Source organism: Myotis nattereri (assembly GCF_964212035.1).
Source record: "Myotis nattereri genome assembly, chromosome: 12".
In the NCBI taxonomy this organism is placed as follows: Eukaryota; Metazoa; Chordata; class Mammalia; order Chiroptera; family Vespertilionidae; genus Myotis; species Myotis nattereri.
In genome coordinates, this window is record NC_138087.1 from 82482331 (window position 1) to 82498286 (window position 15956).

Sequence of the window (15956 nt, forward strand, 5' to 3'; positions counted from 1 at the left end):
CCTAAACTTAACCCTAACCCTATCCCTAACCCTAACCCTAACCCTAACCCTATCCCTAACCCTAACCCTAACCCTATCCCTATCCCTAACCCTAACCCTAACCCTATCCCTAACCCTAACCCTAACCCTAACCCTAACCCTAACCCTATCCCTAACCCTAACCCTAACCCTAACCCTATCCCTAACCCTAACCCTAACCCTATCCCTATCCCTAACCCTAACCCTATCCCTAACCCTAACCCTAACCCTAACCCTAACCCTAACCCTAACCCTATCCCTAACCCTAACCCTAACCCTATCCCTATCCCTAACCCTAACCCTAACCCTATCCCTATCCCTATCCCTAACCCTAACCCTAACCCTAACCCTAACCCTATCCCTGACCCTGACCCTGACCCTAATGATAATTGAAACCTCGCTCAGTATTTGCAAGGGCGTCTGACCGCACCCCGCTCTGCCCAGCCTGGAGCAGTGGAAGGAAAGACTGAGCCCTCCCGGGGAGCAGTGCCCGGCTCACTGGCTGGGCACACAATGCCATCCTGACCCCTGGCACCTGGGCTGCTTCGCTTTCCATCCATCCTGACACGTTTACTGCTTTGAGAGAAACATCACGTGAGACAGAAGCATTGATGGTGCCCTGACCGGGGCTCGAACCCACAACCTAGTTGTGTCCTGACCGGGGTTCGAACCGGCACCTTCCTGGTGTACGGACGACGCTCCGGCCCAGTGCGCCGCCGGCCAGGCAGCCACCTTCGTCCCAGCACGAGACGTGCCCGCTCACCGCCTCTGCGTGGACACGGCTGCCCCTCCGTCCTGGTCCGCGAGGAGGGACGGGTCCCTGTGGGCCCCTTCTCCCGGTGAAGGCCCCCCACGGGGAGGCACAGCCAGACGCGCCTTAAAAACCGTCTGAGGTCGCCTGGCCGCGTGGCTCAGCGGTTGAGCGTCAACCTTCGAACCAAGAAGTCAGGGTTCAATTCCGGGTCAGGGCACAGGCCAGGGTGTGGGCTCGGTCCCCAGTGGGGGGCAGGCACGATTCTCATCACTGATGTTTCTATCGCTCCCTCTCCCTATCCTTTCATCTCTGAAATCAATAATAATAATAATAAAAGTATATGGAAAAGAAAAAAGTATTAAAAAATAAATAAAGCGTCTGAGGCCGATGGTAAGAGGCACGCGGGCTCATCGGGCTCCGGCAGAACTTCGCTCCGACCAACAGGTTCCGGGAAAGGCCGCGGGGCTGCCCTTGGCGGTCGGGCCAGCGCTCCAGCTCTAGGATTTTGCCGAAAGTTAGGGAGGGGGAAGGGGTGTTTTTCTCCTTTTTTTTTAAAATGAGCCATAATCCTAGGAACTCGTTAATCTTTTTTTTTTTTTAAATTGAGGTAACGTTGGTTAATACGATTCGATAAATTCCAGGTGTAGGACACTAACTGGACCTCTGTCTGGGCTCCGCACTCACCACCCAGTCCCGGCTCCTTCCATCACGCGCTGGGCCCCCCCTCCCCGCGTCCACGCCCTGGGCCCCCCCCCCCCCGTCCCCGCGTCCACCGCTGGGCCCCCCGTCCCCGCGTCCAGGCACTGGGCCCCCCCGTCCCCGCGTCCAGGCACTGGGCCCCCCCGTCCCCGCGTCCACGTGCTGACATGCGCAGAGCAGCGCCTGCTGGGCTGAGGGAACAGCCTGGGCCGGAACCGTGGCCGGAACCGTGGCCGGTAAAGGACGCCTCAGTCAAGCTGTTTTTTAAAAATAAATAAAACAAAAAGCTACCACATTACAAATCTTTCTTAAAGAAATGAAACCAGAGTGATTAGGGTTATACAGCTGGGTGGTCAGAGTGCGAAGAAAACAAGGTCATGGTCCTAAGAGGTGGGAGCTCCTGGCTGGGGGGCAGTGAGCAGCGGGCCGAGGGGGGCCGGGGACGGTGGGCGCCCTGTTTCTCAGTGGCGGGTGCTTCCTGATAAGATCGGGGTATTCATCTGCGTGACACACGCCTGGGTGCACTCGTCCCACCAGCCGCCCTCACAACCCCAACCAAAACCGCACGGATCCGGATTAACACACGGGGGGAGCACACGCGCGATCAAGGCGCCACTGGCCTCAGCGAGATGGGTCCCGCCACCTGCAGGCAGGGCGGGTGCAATGGCCCCGACAACGTTTGCCAAAGGGGGTGACAAAACCAAGTTCTAATGAAAAGCCGAGCCAATCGGCGCCTGAAGAGACGGCGCCAGCAGCCGAGCCTCCTGTAGACAAGGAGGCCCCAGGAGGCGCCAGGCGGGACCAGCGGCTGGGAGCTCCGCCTGCAGAGGGTCCTGACCTGGGGGTGAGGGCCCTGACCTGGGGGTGAGGGTCCTGACCTGGGGGTGAGGGTCCTGACCTGCGGGTGAGGGTCCATGACCTGGGGGTGAGGGCCCTGACCTGGGGGTGAGGGTCCATGACCTGGGGGTGAGGGTCCTGACCTGCGGGTGAGGGTCCATGACCTGGGGGTGAGGGCCCTGACCTGCGGGTGAGGGTCCTGACCTGGGGGCGAGGGCCCTGACCTGGGGGTGAGGGTCCTGACCTGGGGGTGAGGGTCCTGACCTGCGGGTGAGAGTCCTGACCTGCGGGTGAGGGTCCATGACCTGGGGGTGAGGGTCCATGACCTGGGGGTGAGGGTCCATGACCTGGGGGTGAGGGTCCTGACCTGCGGGTGAGGGTCCTGACCTGCGGGTGAGGGTCCATGACCTGGGGGTGAGGGCCCTGACCTGCGGGTGAGGGTCCTGACCTGCGGGTGAGGGTCCATGACCTGGGGGTGAGGGCCCTGACCTGCGGGTGAGGGTCCTGACCTGCGGGTGAGGGTCCATGACCTGGGGGTGAGGGTCCATGACCTGGGGGTGAGGGTCCATGACCTGGGGGTGAGGGTCCTGACCTGCAGGTGAGGGTTCTGACCTGGGGGTGAGGGTGGGCAGGATTGGAGGAGCTCCAGGGGTAACTGCCAACCCACTAAGGAGAAAGATGAAGCACCGTTTTGGGGGGACACTACCCCGAAAAAGCAAGAAATAAGAAAAGACACGCACAGAAAAGGCAGGACTAAAAGGCCCAACGCGCAGTCACGCGTGCGCACACCCTAGCAACGCGGCTGCACGGCAGGGGCTGGGCCGTGTGGGCGCCTGTGTCCCGGGCTTGGCCTCAGAGGGCGGACTCTTCCCCCAGCCGCCCAGCCAGCGGGTTTGGGGTGGACAGAGCTGCGGCTGACACAGTCCTGCGGCTCCCAGTCCCCGAGCCCCCAGGGAGCAGCCCACCCCCTTCCTGCCCTGAGCCCCCGGTCTGCGCGCCCCGCCCCCCCAGCGGCTTTCCTCTGCCCAGGGCGCCCGACATAATCCCATCCCCGCCCCTCGGCCAGACCTGGGCCCAGGCCCGCAGATGGGCCGGGAGGGGCTGCGACCACACGGGCGAGGGAGCCGCCCGCGAGCGCAGGGGGACACCAGGGTGGGGGTCGGGCTGAGGTCAGAGGTGGGAGGGCGCACAACCTCTCCCGGTACCGAGCACCTCCCCATCCCCCTTGGCGCCCCCACCTCCACGGCCCCTCCCTCCCGCCCCCCTGGGGCTGGCTGTTGTCACGCGTGTCCGTGTCCTCTATGCCTGTCTCCCCGGAGGCCAGGGGTCCCTCTCGGGTGGGCGGTGCGCGTGGTCAGGGCGGCGGGGAGACGCGGGACCCGCCCCTGCAGCCCGGCCACCAGGTGGCAGCACTGAGCCGCCCTGAGCGCGGGGCTGCGGGAGGCGCCCGCAGAGCAGTAAGGGGGGGCGGGCTGGGGTGCTGCCGGGTGACCGGGGAGGGTCCTGCTCGCAGGGTGGGCTCCCCCGGGGCTGGGGGCAGGGCTCAGAGGTCTCCCCCCCGGAGGTCAGGTCCCCCTCTTAGGCCACCTCCTGCCTGTCGACCCCAGAGAATGCCCCCTTCCGCAGCCTCGGGGCCATCCACTGGGTCAGCTGGCCGCGTGGACACGCACCCTCATGGGCCCTGGGCCGGAGAAGCCGCTAGACATGCAGTTTCCCCCAGGGTACCCGAGGCCAGAGAGGGCTCCGGGCCAGGGGTCCCCAGAGTGGGCAGGTGCGTGTGTGTGTGTTGGGGGGTGGCTGCTGCAGCACCCCGGGGCCCGGTCACACAGCTCTACAGGCAACCAGCCGGCTGTGTGAGGCCGGGAGCCGTCACCGTCTCCGAGACCATCTGCCCGGCGTCATGGAGACACACTCCATGTGTGACCGCGCCGTGGGCACACAGTGGGCGCGGAGGACTGTGGCCGAATGAAGAACCGCAGGGGGCAGGTTGGAGGTCTGGGGAGTTGGGTTTATTAGGGGCCTCGGGCCGGGCAAAACCCCAGGGTCCGTTCCCCACCTGCCCCCAAACGTGTCGGGCTCCTGCCGGCACTACAAGAGGTTCACCCGCGCCACCACCTGCTTGCAGCCGGTGACGGCAAACTCGCGGCCGGCGACGCGGTAGTAGCTGAGCTGCGCGGCCAGGAGCTCGGCGCGGGCCTGCTCGGGGAAGAAGCCCTCCCCGGCCATCTCGTCCCGGAAACAGCTGACCACGTCCTGCTTGTCCAGCAGCAGGAAAGGCACCACGGCCGCCGCCTGCCACAGCGGGTGCCCGCGCACCAGGAGCGCCTTCAGGCTGGCGCGCAGCTCCTCGTCGGCGCGGGCCCGGGGCGGGGCCGGCGTGCGGGACGCGTTCTGCAGCACGAAGCGCGTGACCTCCGCGCCGCCCGCGCTGCTGAGCAGCACGTAGACCGCGTTGTGGAAGCGGTGCGGGCGCTGCGGCTGCAGGAGGCCGTGCAGCTCGTCCAGCAGCGCCGGCGGCATCAGCTCCGCCTCGTCCAGCACCAGGAGCGGCGTCTTCGCCTCCGCCTCCGCCCGCGCCACCACGTCGGCCACGTGGCGCGCCAGCTCCTCGCGACAGGCCTGCGGGGCGCGCGCCGAGGGGCAGTGGTGCCGCGCGTGGTACTGCACCACCAGCGCGCTGTCCTCCAGCACCGCGCGGAAGTGGCGCGCCAGCAGGCGGCCCACGTGGCTCTTGCCCACGCCGCTGGGCCCGTGCAGCGCCAGGAGCAGCGGGCGGCTGTGCACGTGCGTGGACAGGTAGTCCCGCAGCAGCGCCACGAGGCGCCCCACGGCCGCCGGCTGGCCGAACACGGCGCGCTGCAGCGCCTTCTCCAGCCCGTCCAGGTCGTAGCGCAGCGCGTTGTCGTCCAGGTTCTCGATGGCGTTGAGCACCTGGAAGCCCACGATGGCCACGAGGAACAGCAGGCAGCTCTGCGCTCGGCTGTGGCGCTCGGCGCGCGGCCGGCAGCGGCGCGAGGAGTCGGGGTAGAGCACCACCCGGCTGCGCCGTCGCTTCTTGCGCGGCGTCCTCGAGGCCAGCTCTTCGGGGCCGTCGAAGGTGAAGAACTGCGGCTGGTCCGCGTCCGCGCGAGGCATCGGGGCCCCCGAGTCCAGCCCCGGGCCCGGCGTCAGCGGGCGCCGCTTGCGCAGGAGGCACACGCGGCGGCGCAGGCGGACCACGGCTCGCAGCGGCGCCATCACGCTCGGGCCGGGGGCGCGGGGAGCCGCGGCCACGGGCTCCGCAGCCCCGGGCTCCGCGCTGGGCTGGCCGCGGTCCATGGCGCAGGGGCGGCGCTCCGCATGCAGGTCGCGCTCCCTGCAACAGGAAGACGGGAGGGTCTCCAGACTCCCGCCCGGTGACCGGCACCGGGGCCTCTCCCCGAGAGAGCTCACCCCGTGGGCGGCCCGGCCTGTTCCGCCCGCGGGGCCGGAGGGTCGCTCGGACCAGGAAGCAGCTCCCCGCGGGGCCCCATGCAAATCCCTCGCGTCCTCCCGTAAACAGCCGGGCCCAGAGGAAGTGGCCGGGGTGGGGGAGGGGACGCCGCTGGGGCGGCTTATCCGGCAGCCCCCCGCTTCCTGGAGGAGGAGTCCGGGCGGCCGGGCGGCCGATTAGGGGTGAGGATGGGTCACAGCCCGACTCCGCCCCCGCCTGCCGCTCGACTGCCGGGCGCCCAGGGCCCTCCGAGGACCAGGAGCGGCCGCTGAAGCGCTGGCCGAGCACCCCCTGGAGTTGGGACGCCCCACACACTCGGGGGAGGGTGGGTCTGGCCGGAACTTCTGCTTTTGAGGCTGAGCCCCAGCCCTGTTCCCAGGCTGAGCCCAGGCCTCCCAGCCCCGCGCCCCCCAAGATCCTCCCAACACCCCTCCGTGAACACTGATGGAGGGGCGTCCGGGAGCCCCCGAGACGGTGGGAGACGGACAGCAAGACAGGAGCAGGAGGAAAAGGGAAGAGCCACTGAGGAGATAGCTGGAGAGAGGCGGGGTGCAAACCCCTGGCCCCCAAACCACCCCATACCTGCAGCTGCGTCAGGCCAGGCTCCTGCCGGACCCCAGCCCCCCAGGGCAGCCCCTGCCTGCGCCAGACACAGGCTGCGACTCAGGAAGCAGGAAAGGCCGGCTTCCCGGGAGTCGGCGGGTCAGGGGCCTGGGGCCAGCTCAGGCCGCAGGGTAGTGGCACCTGCGGGTCCCCGGGGAGTGTCCAGCGCGGAGGAAGCCGGGGAAAGTTTCCGCTTCTACACAAAGGAAGTGAGTCAGAGGTGTGTCCAGGGCGGGACTTGGGCTGGACGGAGGCGCCAGGCGGGGAGGCCGGGTCGGCTCGTCCTGGTCCCCTGACCAGTGGGTCGCACTCCCCTTAGCCCTGCGGGCCCTGGGCATGGCCTCCACCCGGACCCCAGGGGCACTTGCACCTCCATCTGCCTCCAGACACCGAGCACCAGGACATCTCTGGCCCCCCACCCTCACAGGGCGCCCGGTGGGGGAGGGGAGCCCACATCCCTCCCTGTTCTCCCCCCCAGCCCTTCCTTCCCCTTCCCTGACCCCAAGCGGCCCCCAGAACAGGGGAACATTTCCTGTTCCCCTACCTCCCCTCCCTCTCTCCCTCCCCGCTCAGGTCACTGTCCTCTCGGCCTCCCAGGCGCTGACCTGCTCAGCTGGCTGCTCCCTGCAGGCACCCGCGGTCCCCCCTCCACCTGGGGGTCCCCAGTGCCGTCCACCCAGATGGATGGGGCCTCCCATTCCTTCCTCTGGGCTGGAGGAGCCCAGCTTCATGGACCCGTCTGTCCATCTTGACCTTGAGCCTCAGGGCACCCAGGGGTCCAGTCTGCTCCCCGACTCCTCCCTTAGCTGGGCCCACCTCCCTGATTCCCCGAGATGGAAGCAGCCCCCACAGAGCTGCCTCCCCGAGCTGCCCGCGCCCACAGGGCCTGCCCGCGCCTGGCCCCACCCCCTCCGGCCAGTTCTCCCACTGGGTCCTCCCATCAGTGTACAAACATGTATTTCTTTTAATATTTTTTTCATTGCAGAGGAAGGAAGAGGGAGAGAGAAACATCAGTGATAACAGTCATGGATCGGCTGCCTCCTACACCCCCCACTGAGGATCCAGCCCACAACCCAGGCCGGTGCCCTGACCTCCTGGTTCATAGGTTGATGCTCAACCACTGAGCCACGCCAGCGGGCTAAACATGTATGTCTTCCATCTTAAAAATCCACACCCAAGCAAGCCCCGGACCTGCCCCACCGTGCCTCTGCTGTCCTTGGCCCCTCCCCCTCCCTGCAGAGCTGCACCCGTCAAGGTCACTGACTTCCGTGGAGCAGGACCCTGCGTGTCACTGCTGAGGGGGGGGGGGGGCAGTCTCATCTGGGGGCCTCCAGCCACACCCAGACCTTCCCGGCGACGCGGCCCACAGAGAGGGACAAGGTCGGACCTGGTGATAGCGACCCCCACCCCTCGGCACAGAAAGGCGCACCCGCTTTTACCAAAACGCTTTTATTTACACACGAGTCACCGTGGACGACGCGGACCCTCACCTGCTGAGTGCCCCTGCGCAAGGAGCACACCTCTCCCAGGGTAAACGGAGGCAGCAGGTGGGGCCTGGGCAGGGGCACCCTCTGCCTGGGGTCCCAGTACAGTGGCCTGTCCACTGTTAAACACGCAGTGTCCTCAGAGGGCCAGGCTGACCAGCAGCGCTGCTAACCTGTGCCCCACGCCAGCAGCCCGGCCCCATGGCGAGCAGGGGGCTCCCCCCACTGCACCCGCAGGCCCCACAGCGCACACCCACGCGAGGCAGAGCTCACAGCCCATACGGTCCGTGCCCACACACACGACTGGCGGGTCAGGGTGGGCTGAGGCGTGGAGGAGGCACCTGTCCAGGGGACCACCCTGGGCCTCAGCGCAGCCACCACCCGCCATGAGCACCGCTCTGCCTCCAGGAGACACGGGTCCCGACGATCCCAGGCCAGGCCTCCCAGGGCCGTCTCCTCCCCAGCGACTCGGGGCGTGTCAGAGGCCGGCCAGGGCGGGCACGGCAGGGAGGGGCAGCTCCAGGGCCGGGGGCTCGGCGGCCGGGGCCGGGCTGGGCTTGCGGTGGTCCAGCTGCTCCAGCTTCTCGCTGAGCTGTGAGTACAGCTCCTTCACCGCTTCGCCGCTCTGTGGGAGGCACAGGGTGTGGGCAGGCCCGGGCGAGATCGGGGCCCCCCAGGGTGCGGGGCAGGGGCAGCACCCACCTGGCCGCTGGGTTCCAGCACCTTCTGCAGGGCCTGCAGCCTGGTGGGCGCTACACGGTGGTGCAGGTGGAGGAGGAGCCGCAGCACGTGGCGCTGCACGTTCTCCTTCCTGCGAGAGCCAGTGGGTGGCTGCAGGGCTGCCCGCCCCCGCCCCCGCCCCGCCCAGCACTCACCCTGCCCAGCGGCGCCCGCCCCCAGCCGTACCTTGGGGAGGCGGTGAGCAGGAAGCCGTCGAAGAGGCTGCTGCAGAAGTCCTCCAGGGCAAACTCCTCGGCCAGCAGTGCCAGGTTCCCCGTGAGCAGGTGCAGGAAGATGTCGCCAAAGGCCAGGTCGCTGAAGGTCTCCACTGCAGGCACAGCAGGGTCAGCCCGCCCTCGCCCACCTTGCTGGGCTGACAAGGGCACCCCCCTGGGCAGGGGCACCCTCTGCCTGGGGTCCCAGTACAGTGGAGTGTCCACTGTCAAACACCCAGCCCTGAGCCAGCGAGGCCATGGGCCCGCCCGCCCGCCCGCCCGCCTGTGGGAAGCTGATGCTCCCAGAAGCCCCTTCTCCCTGACGCAGCCTGAGCTTGCTCAGGGTCACTGGAAGGGGTCCACTCAGACCACGGTCTCTTCTTCCCGCTCGCACCCCACCCCCACCCATCCTCCCAGGGACGCGGCCTCCTCACTTTCGGGGGCTCCCTGATGTCGGGGACCTGAGAAGCCGCACCCCCTTCCTTAGGGTTAAGGTGCCTCCCACCACCTGGAAAGGACTCTGACAGCAGGTGATGCGGGCAGAGGGTCTGAGAGCAGAGAGCAGAGCTCCTCGCTTTTTACCACAACTTCCAGGAGAAGTGCACTTGGGGGGAAGCCAGCTGGCTGCAGGGGGCGGGGCAGTCACGGGGGGGGGGGGGGGGGGGAGGGGTGGTTAGGGGGGGCCATCACAGTGGGGGGCAGGGCGGCTACTGCACTCACCCAGCCCGGGCAGCAGGCGGAGGAGCGCGTTCTTGTTCCTCTGCTTGGTGATGTGCAGCACGTAGTAGAGCCCCACCTCGCAGGCCATGCGCTGCTCCTGCAGGAACCTAGCGGGAGCACCCGCCTGAGGAGCACGGCCCCAAGGAGCGCCCTACACCAGCCCCCAGGCCCGGCGGTACCTGGTGAAGCCTTCCCTCCCACCGCCCCAGCCCCATTGGTACCTGGTGAAGCTCTCCCTCCCGCCCCCCCAGCCCCAGCCCCAGCCCCAGCCCCAGCGGTACCTGGTGAAGCTCTCCCTCCCGGGCCCAGCACCCCAGCCCCAGCGGTACCTGGTGAAGCTCTCAGGAAGGGCGCTCGGGTAGGCGGCCGGGGCCCTCTCCTCTGCCGGGAGCTTCTGGTCCACGTTGAAGGCATAGTCGTCCACCACGAAGGACATGAGCGTGGGCAGAAACTTGGTGATGAGCTCCACCTCCTGGGGGACCGGGAGCTCAGCTGGGCACAGCCCTGCCCACCGCCCCGCCATCCTGCCCTCGGCCTCCAGCCCCCCGGAGTCCCCTTACCATCCTGGGCTCCTTGAAGACCTGGCTGTCGATCATGTCCCAGGCCCCCTGGCCCAGCGCCAGGAGCCTGAGCAGCAGCAGCAGATCAGGGCTGTCCTGTGGAGAACAGGCCTCAGCGCCAGCTCCCGGCGCCTCCCTCTCCCCCGCCTCCCCCGGTGCTCAGTGGGGTGCTGGCCACCCTGGTCCCCTCACACGCCCTGCCCCTGCACCCGAAGGCCGCCTGTGGCCAGCGCAGCACACTCACCCTGGGCAGCGTCTCCTGGCCGACCAGCTCCTGCAGGTGCCGGACAGTGCTCAGGGACAGCGTGTTGATGGCAAAGGGGTCACACAGGATCATGGACAGGTCCCTGCAAGGAGCAGCATTCGTGGAAGCTGTGGGCCCAGGGAGGGCGGCCACGGGCGGGCTGCCTCCCTCCTGCCCGGGAGACGGCCCTCCACGTGGAGGGAGCCCACCGCTCTGCTCTCCTTCCCCAAAGGCTCGCAGTTTGAAGCCTGTCTCTAACTTAGAGCACTGAGGAGTCGGAAAGCTCTCAAGGAAATGAAGCCGTTCGGTTCTGGGGGCCTGGCCCCGCCTTTCAGCCGCGTCCCAGAGACAGCACAGGCGGCCCACAGCTGCAGGCAGAGCCCAGGGCCCGGCGCAGTCGTGTCTCCACCGTGCGACGGGGTGCCCGGGCCCCCTGGACACGCTGGAATCCCCACCACCGCGGGCAGAGCGTGCTCATCTGGAGTGGACAGGACCCGGGGAGGGGCTCCACCAAGGGCCAGCCCTCACCCCAGGACTTGCTCCTGACCCTTCTTCACTCCGTCGAGAAACCCCTGCAGCTCCCGCGCCCGCTTGCTGTCCACGAAGCGCTCCCGGATGCAGGCGTCCAGGCACCAGGTGAACTGCGGGAAGCAGGTCAGAGCGTGAGGAGGCCCTGCTCGCCCTCGGCTCTCGCTCCCAGGCCTTGGAGGGTCAGGGCCCCGCGTCACCTCGCCAAGACCCGGCTGAGGGCCAGGACCTGTCCCAGGAGCAGGACGCAGAGGCAACCAGGACTGGGTCCCGCCCACCTGCCCGGGTGTGGGAGACGATGTGAGTTTATTCTAAAGGCCCCCTCTCTGGAGGCCCCACTGTGGGGCCTCAAAGTGACACCGTCTCGGCTGCCCAGCACCCGAGGGGAGGAGGGCGGTGCAGAGCCCGGGTCCCAGAGCAGCCTGAGGCCCGAGAGGGGAGGCCCAGGCCCGGAAAGCCTGAGGCTGCAGAGGCATCCAGGGGGGCGCCCGCAGCACCGGGGGAGTGAGCGGGAGTGAGGGAACGGGCAGGGGAGGAGATGTGGCCAGGGACGCCCCTCCCAGCGATTCAGCGGGGGAGGCAGCAGGGCTGCGCAGACTTGGTGGTCAGGTGGGGGCAGCCCGAGCCCAGGTACCAGGACCTGCAGCCACCAGGGAGGGGAGCCCAGGGGGAAGGGCCGGGTGGGCGGGCACCTTGTGGCACGGGTCCACCGAGCAGATGTCGCCCACGTCCAGGTCGTGCAGGGACATGAGCAGCTCGGCGCGCAGCGTGCAGTAGTGCACGTTCCGCGTGCGCAGGAAGAGGGTCCGAAGGAACTGCAGCACCATGTCGTACAGCTTCACGTTCTTCCCCACCATCTGCGTCAGCTTCTGCACCACCTGCGAGAGACCCGGCCGCGTGTCACACACCTGGCAGCCCGCACGGCGGGCAGCGAATCCAGCAGGTCACATGCAGCGGGGCTGAGGGCATTCCCCAGACCTGAGAAGATGCATAGATGACTGCCTGCTGGGACAGCTGAGGGCATCTTGTCTACGTGTTATTGCCTCCTACTGGCCGAACACCTGAACAGCCGTAGGCAAATTCTTCTGATCTGACAACACCTCTGTATACTAAACCTTCTCTTTGATATGTGTATCTGCTTTAGGACAATCTGTGTTCATGAAAATCAAGGGTCCAGAGAGACAGGAGAACTTGGTTCCTTTAGCTAAGTCTTCTCTGGCTCCCCAAAATGCCTTCCAAATTATGTTTCGTCTCTGGACTCTAGTCATTTACACGCAGCCCTTCTCCAGACTCCTGAACCCTTCTAGATGCCGAGAAACAACACCGGCACCACTCGACCCCAGCATCACACAGGGCCACGGTGGCACTCAGGGCCACGGCGGCACGCAGGGCCACAGTGAAAGGAAGGGCCACACGCCCCTCCTACTTTGGGCTGGAAGTCTCCTCTCACCGGACCCTGGCCTGTGTCAGTGGCAGTGTTTCTGGTTCGTAAGGAGGTGAAGCCCATGCCAGGCCCACGGGGTCCCTGGAAGGCCACCGGCCTGTGACCTCAGCTCCACCCAAGGCCCTGCCCACCCAGTGACGTGGGGAGACGGCCCCCCACCGAGGATGGGTGAGCTTTGCCGCTGTCCTCTCAGACCCTTGGCCACGACCCGAGTCCCTGCACCCACGTACTGGGCCCCTCAATGCCACGTGCCAGCCCTGACCTGGGTCCGCCCAGCCTCCACTTGAAAAGGGGCGCAACCTGGGCCACAACCAGGGTTGCGAGGCACCCACCCTGCGGGCCCCGGGGCAGCGGAACGTGCAGGAGGGGCGTGGAGGGGAGCGAGGAGGAAGGACGAGGAAGGACGGGAGCTGGCGGCAGACACAGCCTAAGGCCCAGCTACCCCAGGACGAGCGGGAGGCGGGGCGGGAGGCGGAGCGGGGGGCGGGGAGGGAGGCGGAGGGCGGCACAGACCCTCCCTGGATGGAAGCAGAGTGCCCCACCGGCCAGCTGTTCGGGAGGACCATCAGGCCACGCCCTTCCTCCCACCAAACACACACACTCCAGGTGAAAGCGGCGTGAGCGAACGCCACGACACCAGCGCCACTCTGCCCGCCTCGGGCTGCCGGTCCCCACACGGGCCCCCCTCCTGGAACCCAGGCCGGCACCTTAGCGACCCCACCTCACGGGAAAGGCCCGTCTCCACGTGGCTGCCAGCCTCCAACCCTCCCCCGCTCCCCCCGCGGGCCCTGGGCTCTGGCCACGCGGCCCCCATCGCCCGCAGCAGCCCCGCCGGCCCTCGGCCAGGCCCTGCTCACACCCCCGGCTCCCCTGCCACTTCCCGTCCTCACCGCCCTCGCCGCCGCCCAGCCCTCGGTGGCCAACACATGGCATTCACTGCGTCGCGTCGGCCCCCCATGAGACCGAGTGCCCCCCGCAAGCGCCCCCAAGCCCCCAGGCTGCTGAAGGGTCCAGGCCCCTATGGCAGGCCGGCGGCACTCGAGAGATGCCTGTCAAAGCCACTGATGAGTCCTAGTGACACCAGTCCTCCCAGAGCTGGGAGGACTCGCTGAGCGAAGGGAACGGGCTGGCCACGGGCAGAGTCCAGTCCGACACCGACAGGCCCACCGGGCGGTGAAGCCCACTCCCAGGGGCAAACCACCCGCACACCGGGGACACTCGGGGGGGGGGGCCACGGTCACCCCCCCCACCCCACCCCCCACCCCCCGGCCCTGGCCGCCTCACCTCGCCCTGGCGCCGCGTCCGGGGGGACGGGCTGAAGAAGTTGTGCAGCACCGACAGCTCGGCGCTGAAGAGCGCGCGCTCCTTCTCCAGGATGTACTGCTTCAGCAGCGGGGACACCTCGTCGCCGAAGAGCGCCTGGTTGTCCTGCCAGATCTGCCGCTTCACCTCCACGGCGCAGGCGCGGTACAGCTCCTTGTCGGCCGTGACCAGCTTCAGCTTCTTCTCGGGCACCTGCGGGACCAGCGGGCGCCGTGAGCCGCGCCGGCCCCACCGTCTGCTTCCAGGCCGGTCAGTGGGCCCGCCGCGCGGCTCAGGGCTTGAGCATCGACCTATGGACCAGGGGGTGACGGTTCGATTCCGGTCGGGCACAGGCCCGGGTTGCGGGCTCCATCCCCAGTGGGGGATGTGCAGGAGGCAGCCCATCCATGATTCTCTCTCATCATTGCCTTCCTATCTTTCTCTCCCTCCTCCTTCTACTCTGAAATCAAAAAAATACGTTTTTTAAAAACCAGATAGGTCAACAGGCCTCAGCACCACGCCCCCTGGCGGGAACCTCGGGCCAGGCTGCTGTGCTGCCCGCTGGCTCTCACCTTGGGCAGGTGTTTCATGACGCACATCACCACCGGCTGCAGCGACGGCATCTTCACCAGAGAAAAGCTCTTCTCCAGCAGGTCTTCCAGCTTCTTGTACCTGGGAGACGCGGGGGGCTGAGACGCGCGCAGGACCCAGTCGGCTGAAGGCGCAGCATCCACAGGCGGGACGGGAGGGGGGCAGTAACCGAGGGGACAGCAAGTGCTGCGGGCCGTCCCCTCGGAGGCGCTGCACTGCCGCCCGCACCCACCTCTCCTCCGCCTTCCCCTCCGCGGCGATGGCCGACACGCGCTCCAGCAGCTTCTCGCGCAGCTCGTCGAACACGGACTGGTGGAACTCCAGGCGCGGCGTCCCGTGCAGGTCCAGGAAGGGCAGGGCCGACTGCAGGGAGGGCAGCAGCACGCCGTTCTCTGTCTGGGGAAGCAGAGGGTGGGCGCGGGGTCGATTCTGCCCACTCGGGGCAACACAGGAAGCACAGGGGCCGCCACGTCTGGCCAGGCCCCCGGACGCGCCGCCGAGGAGACGGAGGCAGCGGCGAGGGTGTTCCCAGCGGCGCTGGTTTCAACGACAAAGCCGCCCAGACGTCCGTCCGTGGGCACTGGCTCGGGGCACCTGGCCCCTCCGCGCCGGGGAACGGAGCAAAGGGAGCAAAACCCGCCCCCTTCCCCCGCGGCCCCGCCCCCGCGCCCGGCCCCCGCGCCCCGGCCCGGCCCCCGCGCCCACCCACCTGGAACTGCTCGATGGCCTTGAGCGGCTCCGTGCAGTTGGTGAGCGTCTCCTTCAGGTCCTCGCCATTGGCCACGCCCAGGTCCTGCAGCCCCGCGAACAGGGCCGAGGCCCCGGTCCCAGGCCGGCTCGGCGCCCCATCCCCACCGCGCTCCGCCGGCGCCGCCGCGGCCACCGCAGGCCCCCCGGCAGCCCGTTCGCTCGGGGCGCGGGGGCCGCCTGAGCTCCTCTCCCCGGCGCCCTCCAGCTCGGCAGGTCCCTCCCGCAGCGCGGCGCCGCTTGGCCCCAAACCGCCCCCTTCCGCCCCGCACCGCGGGTCCCGGGCTAACCAGCCCGGCCGGGAACGCCTGCGCCGCGCGGAGGTTCCTAGGAGAGGAGCCGGCCCGCTGAGCGGCTGCGCGCGACCGCAGTTAGGCCCCGCCAGGCCCCGCCCACTTTTCATGGCCCCGCCCACCGCCTTCCTCGGGCCGCCGCTTCCCCCGCCCCGCCGCGGGGTCGGCGCACCGGGTTGCCGCCCGCCCTCGGCCCAGTCCACCCGGCTGGGCTCGGAACCACCTGCGGGGGACGGTGTGGAGGGCGCGGCGGGCGGGGGCGGGAGGAGGCGTTTCTATGAACCGCAGAACTGACATTTTTGCCGGATATATTTTTTATTATGAAGAGTCCTGTCGCCGCCCTCACAGCGGCCTCGGGACGCGGAGAAAGGATCTCAGTAAGCGCAGAGACCTAGACGGAATCGCGAGGGCCCGTGGGAGGAGCTCGCGGGTGGCGTCGTCGCGAGAGCCCTAGGGGCGCGTCAGCTCAGTGTCGCCCCAGCCCTTCCCCAACTTCCGCTTCCGGTCGGTCCCACCGCCGCGGGCTCCGTCGGCTCCCGGCTCGGGCCTCCCAGGGGCCCCGCTCCCGCTGTGTCGGGGCTCCCGGGCTCCCCTCCGGAACCGGTCACGGCTTCTTGCTGAAGCCCCTGCTCGTCCGTCTGCCCCGATCGCTCGATCCCACAGTCACCCCGTTGCCTTGGGGGGTCAGGCTGTTGGGAGACGGGTAGCCTTGGCCCGAGCTTTGG

The 15956-nt window shown here is 68.1% G+C and overlaps 2 protein-coding genes across 2 annotated transcripts; both read right to left on the reverse strand.

Annotated features, from left to right (window-relative positions):
* Window positions 1-4295: 4295 nt before the first annotated feature.
* TOR4A (torsin family 4 member A) lies at window positions 4296-6579 on the reverse strand. Its single transcript, XM_081103780.1, has 2 exons — window positions 6363-6579; window positions 4296-5663 (listed from the first exon to the last, which is right to left on the reverse strand). Exon 2 carries the CDS (start codon window positions 5624-5626, stop codon window positions 4397-4399), a length of 1230 nt encoding a protein of 409 aa, XP_080959906.1. The 5' UTR covers window positions 5627-5663; window positions 6363-6579; the 3' UTR covers window positions 4296-4396.
* A 1237-nt stretch (window positions 6580-7816) lies between these two features.
* NELFB (negative elongation factor complex member B) lies at window positions 7817-15047 on the reverse strand. The gene is made up of 13 exons (XM_081103781.1): window positions 14901-15047; window positions 14424-14587; window positions 14173-14272; window positions 13583-13813; window positions 11547-11732; window positions 10855-10967; window positions 10327-10429; window positions 10083-10178; window positions 9852-9994; window positions 9523-9629; window positions 8774-8915; window positions 8570-8678; window positions 7817-8492 (listed from the first exon to the last, which is right to left on the reverse strand). The coding sequence occupies exons 3-13, from the start codon at window positions 14221-14223 to the stop codon at window positions 8346-8348; spliced, it is 1428 nt and encodes a 475-aa protein (XP_080959907.1). The 5' UTR covers window positions 14224-14272; window positions 14424-14587; window positions 14901-15047; the 3' UTR covers window positions 7817-8345.
* Between the last annotated feature and the right edge of the window lie 909 nt (window positions 15048-15956).